We start from the raw sequence: 20,716 nt of genomic DNA, 5'->3' as shown, positions 1-20,716 counted from the left end.
TGGTGTTTTTTTTTTTCATTTAAACTATATTTCATGTTCATCTCATGTTCAGAAATTAATAGAACATATGAAATTTACTTGAATGATGTGGAACAAAATTTTAATTAAATATTATTTAAATAAAAAAGCTAGGTCATTATTTGAAATTCCAAAGATAACTATTTTAAGTGCAGTTAGAAAAATATATAGGTTCAAATCAGAATTGTATGTTTGATTGGGTTTTTCTTCCCTTTTCTTAAAGTTGCATAGTTTTAAGTTTTTGCACTCTGCTAACTTTGTTCTTGTGAGCATCTCTTTAAACTGGCTCGAAGGATAGTGGAAGTGACAATATAAATAATCCTTTGTAGTGTGTCCATGAACTGATAGCTTTGAGGTATCTGTGTTTGCTATTATGGGAAAGGACAGAGCCTTAAGGGAAAAATTCCGTTAAGTATTATAAAAATGCTTTATATAGGGGCTTCACCAGTAGCATAAAGCCAAACTCACGCAGAGGCTGTCAGGAGCCGTAGTTTGAGGCTCTGTGATTTCCCAGCTACTATGCAGACTGCAATATGACAAAATGAGACAAAGATCTGTTAGTTTTTGCTGTTAACATCTGAATAAGCTTTATAGTGGCAAACTATTCCTATCTTTGTTTATCTAAACATGCAGGTAAAAATTAAATGATAGGTTCAAAGTGAGAAGCCAAAGAGTTGAGCCCTTTGAAAACAGTTTGTGCCAAGAGAGGCTTTTATGCTAATTGTTGAATATCTCAAAGCAATTCATGTTGTGTGTTTGGAAATGGAGTAGGATGTGGCACCACATTGCCCAAGGACTGATGGCCAAAGTGGCAGCAGAAGTCTTTATTGGTGGTGGTCTGTTGTCTAAGTTTGTTCCTGAAAGATCAAAATCAAATACTCAAGGTTGACTGAAAGTGGTGTATTTTTGTGCTCACCAATACAGGTAACCATGGATAATAACTTGATTAAGATCTCATTTTTAGTTTGTTATCTGGAACTTCTGCTGGGATGAGAAAGGAACTCCTGTCCCGGTCCTTGATACAGCTCAACATCATGCAGTGCTGTGCTAACGGTGTGGTTTGTGACACCCCGACTCCTTGGCCGTGATGTGCTCCTAGGACAAACTGATTAACTTTGTAGAGTAATGGTCTGGTATAGCAAGTCCCATATTTGTAATGCAGCAGGAAAAACATGTATGTAGAAGATACCATTTCAGTGTTAAATAAAATTGTTTCCTTTGATTTCAATTTTCTTAACATAAAAAGCCTGTGGCAACTTAAAAACAAATAAACCAGAACATCTTACGTGTTGTGTTTTAAATGGAACTGACCAGTAAGATGTGCTGAATATAGGAAAAAAAAAAGTGTACTCAAAATCCCTGGTGCAGTACTAGCAAGCTTGGAAACCATTAGCATGTTTGTAATTGTGTTTTCTCACACAAAGCATATTTTGCCTTAGCCTTTAATTGCTATTACTTCCAATAGTGTTTTTTTTGTGCTGCTGGCTTTTTCTGCCTGTACATCTGAATTGTTGCTCCTGTGAAGGAGATCAGGGTACATTAAGCATTTTGGAGAAAAGTATCTCTGAAAAATAAATGCTGATAGAGAAGGTGGGATATTTTAGTGAAAAGTTTTATGCTTAGGCTTGGTTTGTGGGTTTTTTTGTGTTGTGTGTGTGAACAATGAGAAGACAAAGTAATCATAAACCAGTTTTTACACTAGGATAAAATTCTGTTTTCAAGGTACTGTTTCCGCAATAGGTTGAAGCTCCCATAGTGTGAAGTAAAATGGATAAACATTTTTTTAAGGACTGGAAGAATCATTTCAGTTGAACTCGCTTTTCTTTAAATTGTAATTTTCTTCCTCATGCTGCTGTATAAGAGAAGAGCACAAATGGCAAGACAATTTCTTCAGGTATTTTAAAATTCACAGCAGAAGGGTGTAGAAGTGGGAGACTATCCTCACTATACTGCTCCTGATCTTAATTGTTATGGAAATAATTAAAAGCAGCCTTCAAATAGAAGTGATTTATTTTTTCCTTGGCTCATAGATTGCTGGAGGAGGTAGAGAGGGACTGAAACAGTAGGTGAAGAATGAGGAAAGGTGGAGAACACTTGAGTACAAGGTGTGGGGTTGAAGCGTGTCCCTCTGGTCAACCATAGATGACTTTTAAGGAAACAGCTGTCAGTCAGAGCTCTGCTTTCTGTTCGTTCCCCAGGAAGCTGTTTTCTTCACCTCTTCTTTGAAAGGGGAATATTGGCACCCACATGTTTTATCTTGCTTTCAAGTTGTTTTATTTAACCATAATGCTCTGGGTTTTGGTTTGTTTCTACTCTCACCCCGAAAACTGATAAACTCGATTCAAATCCTAATGGGGTTACTTGGGACTAAACTGATAGAAACTGCTGTTCTAAGCCTGTTGGAGAGAAGATCTTAGGGAGTTGTGGATACGCTGTAACAAAATTGCAACTAATTGCCACTAGCCCAGCTGATTTATAGCAATAATATAAAAACGTTCATAGCTGAGCTGACCACAGTAAAACCTTGCAGTTATGAGATGTTATGAAACCTAACACCTGATCTTCCAATAAAACGTTCATGGCCTTCAACCTTTTTGGCAATAAATGAAAAAAATTGTTTATAACTCATTTTTTCCTTAAACTGTAATAACATAATTTCTACTCTAGTACATTCCTCCTCCCACATACAGTCTTTCATTCTACAGTAGAACTTTCCATGCCTTTCACTCGTGCTCTGCTCTGTCTCCCACACCCCTCTGCTGACTTGCCATTACGCACTTGTGGAACAAAAAATCGCTTCTTCTTGTTTCAAAAGCGTGGGCCAGCGGTACAACAGCATAACTCACTTAAGCCCTGAGTGTTTTGGTGTTGTCTCTCCAGAGGCTGGAGGCAGCATGTACCTCCTGGTGACGGACAGCTGGCTGTCAGCTCCCCAGTACCTTCTGCTGGGAAGTGTGTGCTCAGATGTGGCTCCTGCCTGGGAGGCGTCACATTCGCTGGTGTCAGGAGGACGTGTTCGCAGCCCCCGAGCAGGCCGGTGACACAGGTTGCACTTCGACCACTGGCAAGTTATTTTCCCAGCTATGAGTTTGATGGGACTTTTAGAGGATGTAACGTAGGAGATCTCAGAGTGTTGGTGTGTGTTTGTTTGTTTTTTCTCTTTTGTTTTTAAATTATTTTTTCTGTGATAGCATGTCCTTTCAATAAAGGAATATATGGTAGTATGGTGGTTTTTTTTAAATTTATGGAGAATATTTTGTCCTTTAAAGCCAGTTAGACTTTCAATGATTTTCTGTCTCATCACTTAGAGTGAATAATTGCAAGAGGTTCTAAAGATGAGGAAGCCAGTATATGGTTCACAAAGATAATGGGGGTCTTTTTGTTTGTTTATTCAATGGATTTTAAATGCCTAAACACTTTTCAGGATACAAATCTTGGCATTTTTCTGTTTGATACCCACAGGATTAGCACCCTTTATCACATGGATGAAATATTAAAATAAATAAGTAATCTGACATTCAGGTATGATGGTGATGAAAGCCTCTTGAGGTCTGTATGTCATCAATATTTCGAATAATTTGACAGATTTTGTCTTCTGTAGAATCAGGTGTGGGGGCTTTCTTGTTTTCTTGTTTTAACATCTTGCCTGGCACATACAGGCAGTATGTAAACTCTGGAGGTTATTCATAAATTTAATCATAACCCAGATATCCTTGACAGAGATTCCTTGTTCCTTCATTTTCTTTTTTTTCCTCTCTTCTATGTGACTACCATAGCCACTGGTATGTTTTAACAATATTTCTATAACCAAAGATGAGACATTTTTAAAACTTACAAACTACTAGCACATGGAGTAAGTAAGTTAATAAATATGCCATTATCTTATAAGAAGGATCAATAATGTTCACATTTAAGAGGTAACAAGATGTAAGGTTATGTTTTATGGGAAGTTAATATACTAACAGCAGTTTTGATGTGCTGTGGAATAGGTCCTCTTTTGTTTAGCTATCCGTATTTATATACATTGCATAAAAAGTGGGTATTTGTTGCCTTCATGATGCTCTTAAATGGAGAGTGAGAAGACCAAGTGAATGAGCACACATGTGGAATATGAAAATACTTAGTAAGAATACTCTCCATATGTACAAAATGCTCTCATTTTTTTGGTTATATTAGAAGAATTGTTCATCTAAAAAAAAAAAAACCCCAAACACTTCAAGTTTCGTGTTTAGATATTATGCTCTGTACAAGATGAAATTAGATAGTGTATTTTTTCTTACATAAAAAGAATCCCCTTCAGCTCTTTCCTGGCTGTTCTTTGACTAGTACAGATGGGAGTGCAGATCTGTATTTTGTGATCATTGATATTTTGAGTAGAATGTTTGAAAATTTGGACTCTATATTAAGCAAACCCCAAGGTTCCTTTGTATTTCTTTCCATATTTTCTTTTCAAGTCTACATTTCCATTATTATATTGGGAGCAATTTATGACAAAATGATGACCTATTTGTATAGGAGGTCACAAGTGGGTAACTAGTCTGAATGCCTTAACCTTGTGCCCCTAACAGAACAATAAAGATGTGTCTGAAACTTGATGCTATCTTTTGTGGTTGAGTGATATATGAGAGAAATGAAAAACTTGCCAAGTGAGCCTCTTTTTGTACAGAACTGTCACTGAGCTGCTCAGCTGATAGAGACTCTTTTCAGCTGTCGCTTTCAGTACAAAAGAGACAAAGCCTGTGCCTGGACTTACTCCTGCTCTCCTAGTCTGGTTTTCATCTAAAGTCAAGTCTGATGCCTGCAAGGTTATTGACCACTTGTCCCACCAGATTGCCAAGGTCTAGAATCCTGACTTTTCTGTGTTTCGTAAGTTCATTGCCAGTTTTTAAAGTATCTTTGTTTCAATAATCAACGCTAGATACTGTTTTTGTCCAGTTGTGAGGCATAAAAAAATTGTCAAACACAAATATGCTGCTCTTTTCGTACTCCAAAATATATTAGATGGTCTTTTCTTTTTGCCCATACATCTTAGAAGTATGTTAACTTGAAAACACTCTTGGTTTCAGCGAAAAGCAGTCGTGTACCTATTTTACTCTTGAAAGTATGAGCTGCTTAAAAATTCTGTAGCTGATAATCATGACTGCAACAAGAAATACTAATCCCTTTGTGGGAAGGGAGAGGAAGGGCTAGGTGGTGTTTAGGGTATTTGTGATAGCTGCAAAGTGTATTGCAATTCTACAGTTGTCTCAAGCCTTTTTTTTTTTCCACTACTGCTAAGTCTTGATGTGCTGTTGTCTTGTCAAGACAGTCTCAGCATTGTAGGTAAGTGGTAAGAATTTCTTGGGTCGAGTCTTCTACTAAGGAGGAATAAAACGAGGGTAAAGCTCTTGGGTTGAGGAGTGGGGAACTCTTTGCCAGGCAAGAGAGCAGTGAGTGAATGGGATGTATATGTCTGCATGTCTGTGCACACATCTGAAATGGAGAAAGAGAAATAAAATGTACTTGTGAGTGACTCTTGTATTGCCTGTTCCACATGTGCAAAAGAAGCAAAACACCCTCTGATCTGAAATAGAGCACTGGTTCTTTTTTGTTCTTTTGGTGATCTTGGTTTTGTAAGTCAACAGAAGGAAACAGGTTATCCTTGATCTGTGGTGTTATGATTTAGATTTTTTTTTTGTTGTTGTTAGATATCTGTTTCTGGTGGAAATGCTACACTACTTGACAGCTGGTTTTCATTGCTCTCATGCTATTGTAGTTTTTAGAATGGTATATCCTGTAGGTGTCATTCTTAATGGGTATAAATCTTTATACAAGTGCATTATTGAGGTAAAAATGTATGGTGGCACACACAGTTTCAAAATACTTAATAAATCAGTTGATATTTTACTCCAACCTTCTTCCTAGTAGCAGTTAAAGCTTTATAGTAGAAGAGTTTGCTTGGTTTAGTTTTGATTCAATGGTTGAGATAAAGGATGTGTTTTTAGAACTTTGGCAACCTTGGAAGTTTGTTTCAGCTCAGGCTAAATTCCTCTTAGTTACTTAACAACAGCACTGAAGATCAAGGTTTTGAATGAGTGAGGGAGACTTTTAAGGCAGAAGATGTGACGTGGGATGGTGCCAAACCTATTCAGCTTTGCTCAACCCGCACTAGTCAGCAGAAAGCATGAAGGTACGGAGGAGCCTTGCCGTCTTTCTCAAATAAGATAGTCTATAAAATGTTTGGGTATAAAAGATGGTGAGAAACTTTGTCCTTTTAAGTCCCAATTGAGGTACACAAACCTCATTACTTTAATTTGCACTCTCTCCTATTAACGGACTAGGAGCATGAACCTTAAGTTAGAGCTGTTATAACTAATGTTTGGGGGGAAAAAAAAGTACAACCCATATTTGCATTTTGTTTCACAGAAAACTTATTTGAATATGTTGAGCTATATTATCGGAATGTAGTTTCCTAATTTTATATTTATATTTATTTTGAAGCTCTTAAATAAGTATGTCCAAAACCTTGTTACTATTGTTTTATTTAGACGTAGGCTAGATCATATCTGAATCATGTTGAAATCTATTAATTCTCAACTGGTGAAGTTTTAAATTGATATTGTAAATGCCTGTTTAACACACTCTTTATTTCTGTGATACGTGCTGATTTCTGTGGAGGGGTTTTGATAGATAAAGATTTGTTGCTGAATTAGTCTGGCTCAAAGGAATCTCAAGGCCGCTTAGAGAAGCTGAGAACAGAATCTGCTGTGGGAAAGAGGGGCGTTCCACAATCACCGGGGTCCTGGCGTGGCGTGAACCATCGGACGTATCATCAATGAGACTCCAGAGCACGGACAGCCCACGATACTCATTTAGCGAATCCATGCTTGGAGCGTGGATGCGTGATTAGAATATGGTTACGTATATAAGGAGACTTGTTTCTGTAATAAATGGCTTTAGCGTGATTCACATTGAATCGACTTGTTTTGCTGAGTCCTTATTTCGCTCCAACAGATTTCCAAGCTGTGTGCAGGAATACGGGGAGTGCATTTAACTCTTGGCCAATTTTTTTTTTTTTTCCATGTGATAGGTGGCTGTTACTCCCGTTTCACAAATACTGAAGAGCTGTAACTGCTCCACAGTTAAGGGCACTTATTTAAGTTCAGCAGCAGATGGCCTTTTAAAATACATAAGCCCAGGGACTATCTTACTGAAGATGCAAGGAAAATTATTGTATATGGCACATAATGAAGTGAAACTGTTATCCCTGCTAATTATTCAGTAATTTAGATCTGTTGTATTTTTTTTCCTTTTCCCCAGAGAGCAAAGTCTATAAAAGTCTGACAAATACTGCTTTCACATATTTCTGGTACAGGAAATAAACCTTGCTCTTAGTAATTTTTTACTTCACGGGAGGCAGGTTATTATCTGTGCCTTTCCTCATCTCTCTTCTTGTGCAGTAGTGCATTTGGGATGCTTTTAGTTTGATTGGCAGGCTGGCATATTTAGGCATGTCTGAAATAGAGATTTTGTTTTTCATTCATAACCACACAAACTATGCCATGTTTCAAGTAAGTTACGTAAGCTTCATCTGCAACCATAATGGGTTTAAGATTTTTACCTGGAAATTTTGTACAATTAAAGTTCTGTGGGTTTTTTTTTTAATAGAAGAGAAAAAAAGACATCAGTCAAACATAAATGGAAAAGTAATCAGAATGAGGCAGTCCTCACCAGAAACCAAGTTTTACATTTCTTCCCTGACTCTTGTGTTTTGCCATTCAGTAAAGAACAAAGGCCTGGGAAGAAACAGCAGAGTGGTAATTGTATGTGCCCATATGAAAAATGGTTGTGAATGAGCCTTCTCTGCAGCTCTGTCAGGGAGATGGGGGAGGTAGGGGGCAATGGGGAACAACAGCAAAAAACCAAAACCAAACTAAACACAAAACCAAGAACTTCCTCTGCCTCCCAGCAGGGGATATCAATTATGTAGTAATGGTTCACAGAAACACTGGATGAGTGAAAGAGTGGTGAGTAGTGATTTCTGTTTATGACAAACCTTCTTTGACTTCAGTGAAACTAGAATCGACATTTACCCAAAATCTGTCACCAAATTATGTTGCTCTGTGGATATGGATTAATGGTATTTGGGGTGCTGAAAGTGTTGAGCTGATTGCAGTTTAGTACCTCTGGACCTGAAAGAGGGATAATGGTCTTGTTATCGTGTACTTATCAGCTCAGATACTCCTCAAAAGGATCATCATAAATTCTTTATTTACTATTGTGTATTTACCTTTTATACTCCTCTGATTTTGCATGTTGTGTGTGTTTAATCTGGCTTATTCCACTCTACTATTACATCATGTAATTGAGTGTGGACCATAAAAAGAAATGGTAGTAAATTGAGACTCATTCTTGGAATTAATTTGATGACCAATTATGCTGGGTTTTGTCTCTGATATTCAAAGGGAGAGAGGACTGTACAGAATTTTGTACAGGATTTTCAGTCAAATGCGTAAGTTTGTGTATGAAAAGAACTATGAGGTTACAATTGTGTTGAACTGAGAAATGTTTGCCAATTCAGAAATCAATTTGATCAAGTTTCTTTAAATTACTGGGTGTTTCAGTCATAGAGCTGGATGGTATGTTAAAGGTCTTGATTTATATTAAATGAAGGTGCCATCACAGAAACACAGTGGCATGACTTGCACAATGAGAGTGCTGCAATGGCTGGCTATCAACTCTACAGAAGGGACAGGGAGGAAGGAGAGGAGGTGGGGTAGCCAGGTATGTGAGGGAGTGTTTTGATTGTCTAGAGCTTGATGAGGGTGACGATAGGGTCAAGTGTTTGTGGGTAGGATTCAGGGGCAAGGCCAACAAGGCAAGTATCCTGATGGGATTGTGCTACAGACCACCCAGCCAGAGAAACTGAGAGAAGTCTCATGATCGCTAGCTCTTGTTCATGTGAGGAACTTCAACTTACCAGATGTCTGCTCTGAGCAGAAGGTTGGACTGTGTGACTTCCAGAAGTCTTTCTTAACCACTCCAAAACTTAAACTCATCCTCTAGCTGACTTTTTTTTAAAATCTGCTTTTCTGTGGATACCATCAATGATTTCTGCCTTGGTTACTAACTTTAGTTCCAGGCTGGTAACTCACCTTTATTATTACTGTTTTCAGCATTTACATTTACACAAGGTTACATTTTCTTTGTGTTTAGGGTGTATGAAAAGCACTACAAATGTTGTCTTGCTGTACTCTGAAAATACAAGCAAGTTAAGAGCCCCTATGTCTTTGGTTGTGGGGTGTGCTACTCAATTTTGCTGTGGATATACCAAGCCACTGACATTTAAGCTGTATACGTCTTCATTTCTGTGATGAAGTCTGGCATAGTACAAACTGAAAAAAAAAAAATAATAATAACATGAGAAATAAATGTAGAACTATTCCCAGCAGAGAAGGAAAAAGCAACAAAGACAGAATAGATCTGAAAGTGACTATACTATCTACTCTATATTATCTACTGTATTTTCCATAATTTGTGGCTCAAGCGTGATATTTTGCAATGCCAGAATTGATACTGTTTCATGCTCTCTTTGTGGTCTTGATTATTATATACTTTTGCTATGTAGTCAAAATGAGATGTTGCAAAGGCAGAAAAAAAAAATATCCCTGGAGCTGAACATTGTTTCATAGAAGAAGAATAAAAAAAGATGGGAATGAAGATAGTTTTCACATTAGGTATATGAATGGCTGTGTGTGAAGTGGCATGTTGAGAATATAAAGATTTTGGTTTTTACCTTCTATTTAAAAATCATTATGTTCCCTGTTAATTGCCAATATATTGTAGGCAAAAAGACAGCTAGCAAAATGATGGGGCAATGTGGTATGTTCTGTTCATTTCTCACAAAATCATTTTGGTGTAATGCACAAACCCTTTCCCAGTTGAAAAAGTTCAAAAGGTAGAGCTGTCTCTAGCTTCCATTTTCTGTTTTCATAATGAGGAATATTCTTTACTTGAGGTGATAATCAAAATGTTACAAAAGTCTTCCACGTTAGAGCAGGGCTGGTTGATTTTTCATATTCAGGATAAAGGTATAGTTATGTTTGAGTGTATTGAAGAAAATACGATAGCTTAAGGATAGACCTATTTGCACTGCTACTTATATTGGAGAGTTGAACCAATAGTGTATTTTGCTAAGAAATATAGAAGGTGGATGAGGCAAGTGCTCTTCATTATCTGTGTCAGAGAAAGGATCATCCAAAGTTACCGTTTGCTCAGCAGGTTCCATAAACATTTTTGCTCAGCAGTCAATCTGAGACTTAAGCAGACAAAAGCAGAATGGATATTGCTTTTCAAATTAGTACTGCTGTGTAATTAATTGCCCTTAATTAGCAAATCTTTCTTGAAGTATTCAGACTGCGGTGATGTAATTTGTTTTCCCAGGTAACTGATCACATAACAGGACAATTCAGCTTGCTTTTAACAAGCTGCTTTTAAGAAACTTCAAGTAATTACATGTTTGATTGAAAGTGTTTTGATTGAAACAGTGGTGGTATGTCTGACTCTCAAATCATCTTGGGCCCGCCTAGTCCTTCCAGCTTGCTGTTGCTTCAAGGTAGGAGATGGGTGTTTGGGCTGGGGGCTCCCCAATGACTGAATGCGGTTCCCTGTGCTACACTTGTCTTGATGCTGAGAGCTCAGAAATGCATCCACTGGGGAGGCACCTGTCCTTCGCTGCAGGCACAGGGACTGGTGTGTAGAACTGAGAACAGTGTTTACTGTGATGGTGAAATATCTCCAAACTGACCTGTAGCTGGTGATGTTAGGCCAGCCTGGATCAAATAAAGTGCACCTTCCATAGAAAGGCAAATTTAACTGTGTGACAGTATTTTTATATTTAATATAATTGTGTATTGTGACTATGTGTGATAGATGTGCTGTGATAGTACATGATAGTGATAAAATTCCCATTTTCCTTGTAAACTGAGTGGTGTGTGTAGCCTGTTATATGATTAGTGCCCTCATCTGCTTGACTTCTTTTAGAATTTGAATTTTCCACACACTACTGGGCAATAGAGAATTATAGATCTTAGTGATTAATGTAATTCTTATTATAATGGATGTTGGTATTTTTGAAACTCACAAACAAGGGTACAAACTGAGGTGCCAGCCATACTGAACCAACAGAGGTTATTTTTCATTGTGCTAGTGGCTTTGGTATAGCAGTCCAAGAAAAATTTGTAAACAAGGAATTCCACTTTGTTTTAAATAGACATTGTAACATTGCAACCAACATGTTCATTGAAAAAAGCTTGTCAAATAAGGGAAGTTTTGTGGGTTTTTTTGTAGTCAGAGGTGGCTGAAATGTTGATTTGTATATGTTTATCTGGGCAGCATAAAATTGAGAAAGAACTTAAGATGGATTTAGAAGGAAAACCCAGTTCACAAGTCAAAGTATGAAAGAATTACGGTGTCCCAAGCCACGGAGTTTACAATTTCAAAAGCAAAGATACAGCCTTGTATAGCTTACATTTAGGGTCTTGAAAAAACACTTGTGTTGTTATAGCAGTAGCTACACAGAAAGACAGAGGGTTGAGTTTGGGGAGAACTGGAACACAATAGAAAACAAGTGAATGCCCAATCAGGTATATCTGTTATTTTTCTTGAGTCAATGCTTTTGTTATATTTCACTTTCGAAGTCTTGGTGCCTTTTGTTTTTCTGTCTCATTATACACAGCTAAGGGGGGCAAAAATACATTGTCAATCTTGTTTATGGCTTATTTTTTGTATATCTTTGGTTTGTTTCACAGTAAAGCATGCTCCTGCTTCCTGAACCACATTGTTTTCCATTTCTCAGTTTGTATTTCCAAAAGAAGCTGTCTGTTTTCTCTCTGAAATGAAGAATTACAATAGATTTCATGTGTGAAACACCTGCACAGTAGGAAGTGAAACAGAACTTTTTAGCTCTCACTGTTTTATAGCAAGATTTCTGTTACCTTTCCTTCCTGTAAACAAAAGGAGTCACTTGGAGAGTGGGAAATAGGGTGTTTACAGGATATTTTCTGTATGAAAGGAAGGAAAAGTGCCTTTCCAGAGATCAGCCTATTGTGTTGGCAATATTGAAAATTATGTGGAGTTAAACTGAGTTTAGTGTTTGGAGGGAAATAAACTGCAAAACACATGTAATCACTAGAGTCTTGACCCTGAGAAGTCCTAGATGCCCCCATTAGTTGCTGAAATCAAATCAGGAGTTAGGACATCAAGTGTTGGTCCCAAATACTGTTTGTAACTTTTGATCATTGTAAGAACTTGATCAGATACAGACTACACTTCAAAGTAAAAGACAAGAGTTTATGGTGTGTGGCTTTTATTTAAAAACAAGGACTTTTGATACTTGCACTTTTAATTACTGGTTCAAATTACTTTCGCATACTTGTCTTCCAGCTGGCTATCTTTGAAATACAGTTGTCTTTGCTGGCAAAATGTCATAATTGGATTTTTTCATGAAAGTAGCGGTTTCAAATGTACATGTAGAGCATACATATTATCAAAGTTCTGCTTCACCTGTGAAATGTATTAACTGTAACTGTGGTGTGAATCAGGATATCTTATTCTTGCCTGTGTTATAAAACTAATTTCTCTGCATACTATTTGATTTTCATTTATCTTTTGTAGCACCAGCCAGAACCTTTAGCACCAGCAAGAATTGTGGATAAGGTATTTAAATTCTACTTAAGCACTGTACAATAATCTGGCTTTCTTGAAACCTCAGATATATATATCTGACAGAACAGATGATAGCTTTGCTAATAAAACTTAGAGAAAAATATGCATACAATATCACTTGTCACTAGCTGTATCTATTTTATCTGCAGTTCTTTAGTCACACTTGAAAATGGAAATTTATTGTAGCAGTTTTTATCATTTCTTTGCTCCATATATTAGAAGTAGTTACCCTTTCTTGGTGTTCAAGTATTAATTGTAACAATGGAAATGAAGAAAGTAAAAGTTCTTGGTTGCTTAATAGATATTGAACTCCACTTTGGGTTTCAAAATGGGTGCTTAAATACAAAAAGCCTTAACAGCAGTGTTCCCTGTTACAGAACTAAATTTTTTTCCTGCATGATGGATCCAGTTCCTCGCACAGAATATTTCAGTCTAATTTGGCAAATAACACAGGAGTGTGTATATGTCAATGGCAACTGAGAATGAATGATATTAAGAAATTTCTTGCTGAATGGAGCATGTGCCCTGTCTTTGTCCTTAGAAGAAACAGAATGGTTCCTTTGCTTGTGTTTTTGTGTTCTTCTGGGCCAGAAGTGTCTGTCTGCTTTTTAACTTTTCCTCTGTAGTTTTTAATTCTTTCTTCATTCTAGGTAGAGTGTTACCAAAAGAGCTACTGCAGTCACGAATGAGACTTTGTCTAGGTGTAGAAGGAAACATAAGATTTCTTCTTAAAAGTTTGGAGTTTTGAAAAAACAAATGCCAATAGTATCCTACAACCTAGACCAAATGGCTCAGCAAGGCATTGGCTGGTCTTTGTGGTGCTATGTGGAATTTATTTTGCTGGACTACTTATGATTTTGAACATAATATTTTTTCAAAGTGAATGTGATCTCGGATGTAATTACATTCTTGCCCTGAGTATTCTTTAATGAGGTAACTAGCAGGTGTAGATTTCACTTGTAATAAATTATTTCCTTATATCTTGGAAATGTAATAAATTGAGCTTCCTTTTGTATGTGTGGGAGTTTGAATCAAACTTTCCTCATAGATTTGCTGGACTTATCTTTCAGAGATTCACTGCTGTTTCTTCCTTCCCAGTTCTGTTTTCCCTCAGATATCGCAGCAGAAATATGGCTCCTATACTAGGAGTTGTGCATGTCCAGGGTACATCAGACTTACGGTATAGATTGATTGCATCAGGTTGATACTCTGGATGTTCTGAACTTGCTGTGGAGCTTATCTGTGCAGTGACCGTCTGTACAGTGTGTCAGAGCACTGGGAAGCCTGCTGGGAACTGGCCTCTCCTGACTGGGATGCTGCCTGTTCCTTCTGGAATCAGTTTCTTCTGCATGGCCAGAACTTTTTAGGTAGAGAAAAAAAACTTGCTTCCTGGAGAATAAAGCAACCCAGATGGACTCTAAGAACAGTAATAGATGGAATGTCCAGGCAAAACAGGTGTATGATAATTGCCTTAGGTACAGGAGTCTTATGGTGTCTAATGCTACAAATAAGTTTTAAAGTACACTTAAGAAAATGGGCATAATTTTTCCTGATTTCCAATTTAGAATTTATTAATTTACATGAGTTTAAAGGGTGATACATTACTTTAAATTTTGAGTTTGTTTTTTTTTTCCATTTGTAGATCTTCATGAATGCAAGGGCAAGATGTTACGAAGAAAACTCTTAGAATGCTGGTCAACTGATGTATTGTTTTTAAAATATATTATTATTTTTCTTTTAAATTATTTTTCCCCCTGATGCAGTGTTCTGCATAAGAATATTGGATTAAAAAATATGTGGACAAAGCCTGGTGTTTTCCCATTTGGCTGCCTCACAAAAGAATTACATAATCTTTTAAATCCTACTTTACTTGATGGATCAGTTGATTCTGCTTTCTACTGCCATAAACAGGCAGTCTGGAAATGGTCTTTGAGACAGGTAGTTTTTGAAGCTTGCTCTTCCAGTGATTTGCAATGTATGAAGACATCTTAATTTTTTTTTTTTTTGTGAGAAAGACAACATTAATAATGATAATATTCTTATAAAATTATTTCTAGAATATGGAAATGTTTGTTTTGGAAAATTGACCAGATTCCATAGCTATTCTAAAAAAAAAAAAAAAAAAAAATCAATTTTTGCAAATTCTTGCTTTTCATAGATGTACTTTTCTTATTTCCAAACCTGTGCTGAGTAATGGCTGATATTTCCTCTTATCCAGATAATATCAATATAATATATAAAACTAGAGGCTCCTATTGCAAAATAAGAATGGATTTTGGTTATTCTTACCTGTCTGGAGAGGCTTACTGAACATTTTTTGGTTTATATGTCTTTATTGTATATAAAAATATCTGATTTTTTTATTACTCAATTTCAGTTTTACATTGAAACAGATGTCTGTCACAGTGATGCTATGAGATTACAATATGGACTTGTACCTATATAGATGTGTGTCATTTATAAATTGTGATAACCCTTGTTGTAAGTTATTGTCTCCAGTTTGTCAGATTAGACTAAAATATGTGTCAGTGTACAATTTCTACAAGGATATGTAGTTTTGCTTCCAGTAATAATCTACTTGAGAAAACAAATCTCTCTTGCTGGACTTCTTTCATTCTTCAGCTGTTTCTTTTACCATATGCAAGGATTGTTTAGGATTTGGATACTCTTATTTCTTACAGGTTTTAGGTGTTGTTACTGTGTTCTCAGGTTCTTTCTTCCAGGGCTCATGAATAAAGAAGTTAAAATGTTTGTCTCTGGCTTTAGTTTCAGCTTTTACTTGAGTGAGGTTTGTTTGAAATCTGTCTTTGTCAGATAGTTTCTAGGTTAGGAATGAGATTTTTCTTAATATCCAGGTTTTTTTAATTGTGTCTTTTGTTAGCAAACAGATTAGCTATCTGATAACGTTGGTCAACACTACTACTGGTATGGTATACTTTAGTTTTGTTTTAGCTCTCCCACAAAAGCTGCACTGGCAAAAGTGTTTGCTCAAGCCCTAGGTTATCACTACACAGGGAAGTTTTTGCTAGTGTGAGCATACTGGTAAAAGTAGACTTAAGTGGCTGCCTAGTTTTGATTAGGCCTAAAATGAGGATAACAGTAAACTGTCCTGCATTCAGTCTCTGTGGGCTATTTTGTTCATGTTGCTGGTGTCTATAATACCTAGATTTGCAGCTGATATAGGATTTTGAGGCTGTGTTGTTTTCCATTGTATGCAGTATTCTTTAAAATTCTAGAATTATTTTTATCCCTCTGGTGGTGATCTACTATAGGAAATAACATCTGTTCCTCCTGTGTGTGCTTTCTTTTTCCTTTCTTTCAATATGAATGTAACATTGTGTATTTTGAAGCTAGACTTTACTATCTGAGGTCATGCTAAGCTGAACTCCCTTTGAAACTGTGTTAGCACAGATATAAAATAGAAAGCCAAATTGCCTTATTGGTACATGATATTTTTATGTTCTGTATCTCTATATGTTGATCCAACAGACCTGAAATATTTTTACTTCACATATACTTTTATTTTGCTTCATTCATAAGTACTCGTATTTCCCTGTGTGAAGTTGAGTTTTCTGTAGATCAGTTGCCTTTGTTGATGTTTCAACAATTTTTATTATTTTTTTTTTTTTGTCTATCAAATTTAAAGTTTGCAGTGTTACTTTATTTGCTGTAAATCATCCCACAGATTCTCATAGAATGTTTCTAAACTTTTTGGATGAACTGTTATCTTCCCTCAAAACGTTTTATGGAACTTCATGAATTTTTCTCATACTTGTAGTTGAAAATATTATTAAGCCACTTGCTTTTTATATTATGGCTCTATGAACCCTTTATCATGACCTTTGAAGCAGAGCCGTAATCAAACAGTCTGATGGTTGAGCAGCTACTGGTTTATGACCTCTTCCTCTAGCAAAGCTTTTTTCCAGTTATTGCCAGGACCTTACACAGTGTTGTGGTTTAACATGGCAGACAGCGAAACACCACACACAGCCATTCACTCACCCCACTCTGTCCAGTGAGATGGAGGAGAGAACTGGAAAAAACAGGTAAACTTCGTGATTTAAGATAAAGACAGCTTAATAGGACAGAAAGGGAAAATAATAATAGAATTTGTAAAAAAGTCATGCACAATGCAATTGCTCACCACCTGTCAACCGATACCCAGACAGTTTCTGAGCAGTGGTACCCTGGCTAACTTTACCCTAGTCTATATACTCTTTGGCCTGGGTGTCTATTAGGTTGTTTTGGAAATGAGTCTCGTTTTCTGACTCAGTTCTTTCTGAGGTGCCACATTGCCACAAGACTTGTTTTTCAAGGCCCAGAATAGTGTTCTGGGTGATGACACGAGACACAGCATATGTTTCCAGCCATCTCATGGCTGCTTTCACCATTGTGAGCACATGGTGCTTGCCTTGGTGGGTTATACCAAGTCAGGCATTGCTTAGTGACAACCAAAACATCAGTGTATTATCAAAGTTCTTCTCACCCTAAATCTGAAACACAGCACTATACCAGCTACTAGGAAGAAAATTAACTCTACCCCAGCCAAAAACAGGACACACAGATAATATTGCAACATGTACACATGGTCTGTGTTACACTAGGCTGAATTTTAAAGCCATTGAATTGCTCTTTATATTTTCATGTATAAATTAGTAGATTCTCATTTTACACAAGCGTTCATTGAAGATTGGTTGGTTTTACTTATGCCTCAGTATCATAAGCGGACATGTTCACCTAAAACCAAAAAAAGCTCAGCCCTTTCTCATTTGACTTGCAGGTATCTCCATTTTACTGATATCGAGGAAAAAAAGTGACTCAAGTTGGTATCCTTTGGGAATCCTTCTAGCCAAAGGTAAGAATAATTTCTAACCAGTCACAAATATATTTTTAGTATTTATGTAGCATTACCCTGCCATTTAAATAAAATGGCAGTTGTGCTACTGTCTTTTTTCATGCTTGACATCTCACAAACTGAATTTCTTTGGGATGTTTAAAGCATCTTAACAAACCCATAAGAGAATAATTTATATGGCCCAGCATACAAGTGAAGTTCAGTCTTTTTTTTTGAAATCTGTAACTTGGCAGGTTGCCTCTCATTAATATTAAAGCATATGGTACAATCACTTTGAGGCAATGGTTATTATACAGAGAGATGATTACATTTCTTAATGCATCAGATAAGCCAAAAATAAAATAATAATTTTGGTGGTCTGGAAATTCTTAGCTTGGTCTTCCTCTGGAAAAGAGCTAATATGACCAGAAATGACACTAGCATAATGTGTCCTTTGTGAAGGCTAATTAGGCTGCCTTTAGAAAATCCTGAGCCTACACTGGCCAAAAATCATGATCTCTTGATGTTTTGGTTTTTTTTTTTTTTTGCAAAAGGAGTTAGAGGTGCAGTCATTCTCCTATGCAAAACCCTTGATCTAATCCAACTCAATTGCTTTATGGTTCTAGCATATGGCTCAGGTTTAGAAATACTTCTTGTTGGCTGAACACAATCTGTCATCTAATGAAGACATCCTCCCTTCAGCACAGTGAAAAAATGAATAATTTATTAGAGAAGGAACACCTTCCTGTCCATGTGTCCATGCATGTTTACTTCTAAATAAAACCCTCTCTTGTCTTCACTGAGCCAGGTATAGTCATGCAAGTCCCATGATGGAGATCTACAGCATAGATGAGATATCTGAGTGGAAAGCCAGCCAGGCACAGGAGGCAGAGCAGACAGAGGACAGAATTTCTAATGGAAGCTGCTTGTGAAGTACCTGTGCCTATTGAAGACAAAGGACACCATCCCTGGAGGAATTTAAAAGATGTGTAGATGTGGCACTTAGGGACATGGTTTACTGGTGGACTTGGCAGTGTTAGGCTAATGGTTGGACTTGATCTCAAAATTCTTTTCCAACCAGACCAATTTTATGATTCTATGACAACTGTCTTTCCAGAGTATTCTAGGTGTTCCAAATTCATGCTTGAAGATAATTTTTGCTTTATACATCATAATACTCTACCTGCAATTGCAGTTTATTCTTTTTTCCACTGCAGTAGTTTTCTGTCTGTATCTTATTGATGACACCCATAAAACTTTTAACGTTCCTTTCCAATTACATATTGTCTCCAGGAGAAAAAAAAAATCTGAAAGAAGAATTGATTGGTTTTTAAATTTTATTTCAAATTTATTATGCATTCAGAGATTTGTGTGAAGTAAGATAATTGCTTTTGGATTCCGTGCAGGTTTGTCAATCTATTCAAAGAATCATAGATTTAGGAGAGTCTGAATGATTGACCTTCCTTGCCAGTGGCTTGGCACGGTTGGCTTATGCTTTGATGCAAGAAACAAAATTGAACTGTCTGTCCAGCCACCTGAGCCCCTCTGTGCTACAGCAGTTAAACTAGGTAGATGCTCAATAGCTACATGTTATTGTTTATTAGGTTTTAAGTGACTTCATTTGCTCACATCAACTTAATAGTTTCTTTCCCCTTCTCATCTAAGGCTGTTTTTCAATAAATGGTCTGTTCTGTAATATGAAATAAGATCATCGGCCTCCTCTGTTACTGAGCATGATGAAGCTCTGCTATATTAACCGCAGTGTAGAACACACCTCTGAAAATCTTACCCGCTACTTTTCATATGCATAGTGTGGCAGACTGAGGGGACAATATTGTAATGTATTTTGTGTCATATGTTGCCAAGAATACCTGCATTTGAATAATGCTAATTATGTAGTAAAAGAGAACACTGGTAAATCTAGTCTAGTATTCTGTGATAACCACTTCTAGTATTGAATTTGCTTTATCTTTTGGCTGTATAGTTAGCCAAGACACAGTAGCTGTTTAAAGAAATCTGGAAGAAGCTGAAAAAAGTGTAACTTGTAATTATCTTTTGCTCTTTTTCTATGGTTTGAATTAATAGTAGTTGTAATACAGTTTCTTCATTATGAGGGTGAGGAGGCACTGGAACTTCTCTTCCCAGAGAAGCTGTGGATGCCCTGTCCCGGGGAGTGTTCAAGGCCAGGCTGGATGGGACTTTGAGCAACCTGATCTATTGGAAGGTGGCCCTGCCCGTGGCAGGGGAGTTGGGACTAAATGATCTTTAAGATCCCATCCAATCCAAACCATTCTGTTGTTCTATGATGCTACAATAATGCTTTAGAAAGAATGACAATTACAGATGTCTAATCTTGCATGTGCTGATACATTTGTAGGAAAAGAGGAGAAATTGATGTGTTTTTTCAAAGCAGAAGAAAACCTAGAACATATTGATAAATTCAATGAATTAAAAAGATTAAGGTGTCTTGCAGCTCTTTCTTAATCAAGTTGTAGGGAAAATGCTCAGGCCATTTATTCCTTTGTTAATGAGCTTAGGTAGCAGGGTAATTTTTTTAGGTAGCATCAGAATTTTTTTCAGGCTCAGTTCATTAGGGGGGAAAGATTTAATGAGATTTTGGAAGCATTTTTCAGGGTCAAAATGGATTGTCTGAAAGAGCCACCAGTGCTTTGAATTTTGTGAAACTGACTATGCTTTAATATTTTTACCTTGTCTATGGAATGTCTGAGGTTTTGTTTTCAGTAAATTTCAGTCTTAAAATATTGATAATATGATACAGATGACCTCTTATATTTGGTCTTCTTTTATTTAGCCTGTCACATCCACTCCTATCTAAAAAATGTAGACAGCTTAAAAATAATCTCTTGCAGGCTGACCTGGTCTGGTTATTAACCCAGCACACTCTGAGCCCTGTCTATTTAGAAAGACCGTGGGGGGAGAAGAGGAGGCAAGGGACGAGAGCAAGAATCTAGTTGCAAAAATAGAAATCTCAGAAGTACTCTGCTTATCTTTGTTAGTCCACTAAAGTCATTCATTTGCTCTGAACAATACTTTGTAGTTCTTACCTGTTAGACTTTCTGAAGTGTTTACTTTGTCTTTCCAACTCACACCTGTCATTTAGCCTAGTAATCCGATTTGCTGCCTCATCAAATTCCTCCG

At 36.8% G+C, this 20,716-nt stretch overlaps 1 protein-coding gene across 9 annotated transcripts in view; it reads left to right on the top strand.

Moving 5' to 3' along the window:
- Positions 1-20,716, top strand: part of SIPA1L2 (signal induced proliferation associated 1 like 2) — a 137,094-nt gene that overhangs the window by 13,115 nt on the left and 103,263 nt on the right. For 8 of the 9 annotated variants that reach the window (XM_065057767.1, XM_065057766.1, XM_065057765.1 and 5 more), the window contains exon 2: positions 17,504-17,578. The exons of the other annotated variant lie outside the window; for it this stretch is intronic. In XM_065057767.1, the coding sequence (XP_064913839.1) occupies positions 17,504-17,578 (75 nt within the window). The remainder of the gene's footprint in view (positions 1-17,503; positions 17,579-20,716) is intronic. 9 annotated transcript variants of the gene reach the window in all.

The sequence above is a fragment of the Columba livia genome, chromosome 3 (genome assembly GCF_036013475.1).
Source record: "Columba livia isolate bColLiv1 breed racing homer chromosome 3, bColLiv1.pat.W.v2, whole genome shotgun sequence".
NCBI classification, from domain to species: Eukaryota; Metazoa; Chordata; class Aves; order Columbiformes; family Columbidae; genus Columba; species Columba livia.
Note: the sequence above shows the minus strand (reverse complement) of the source record. Positions and strands in the feature narration are given on the sequence as shown.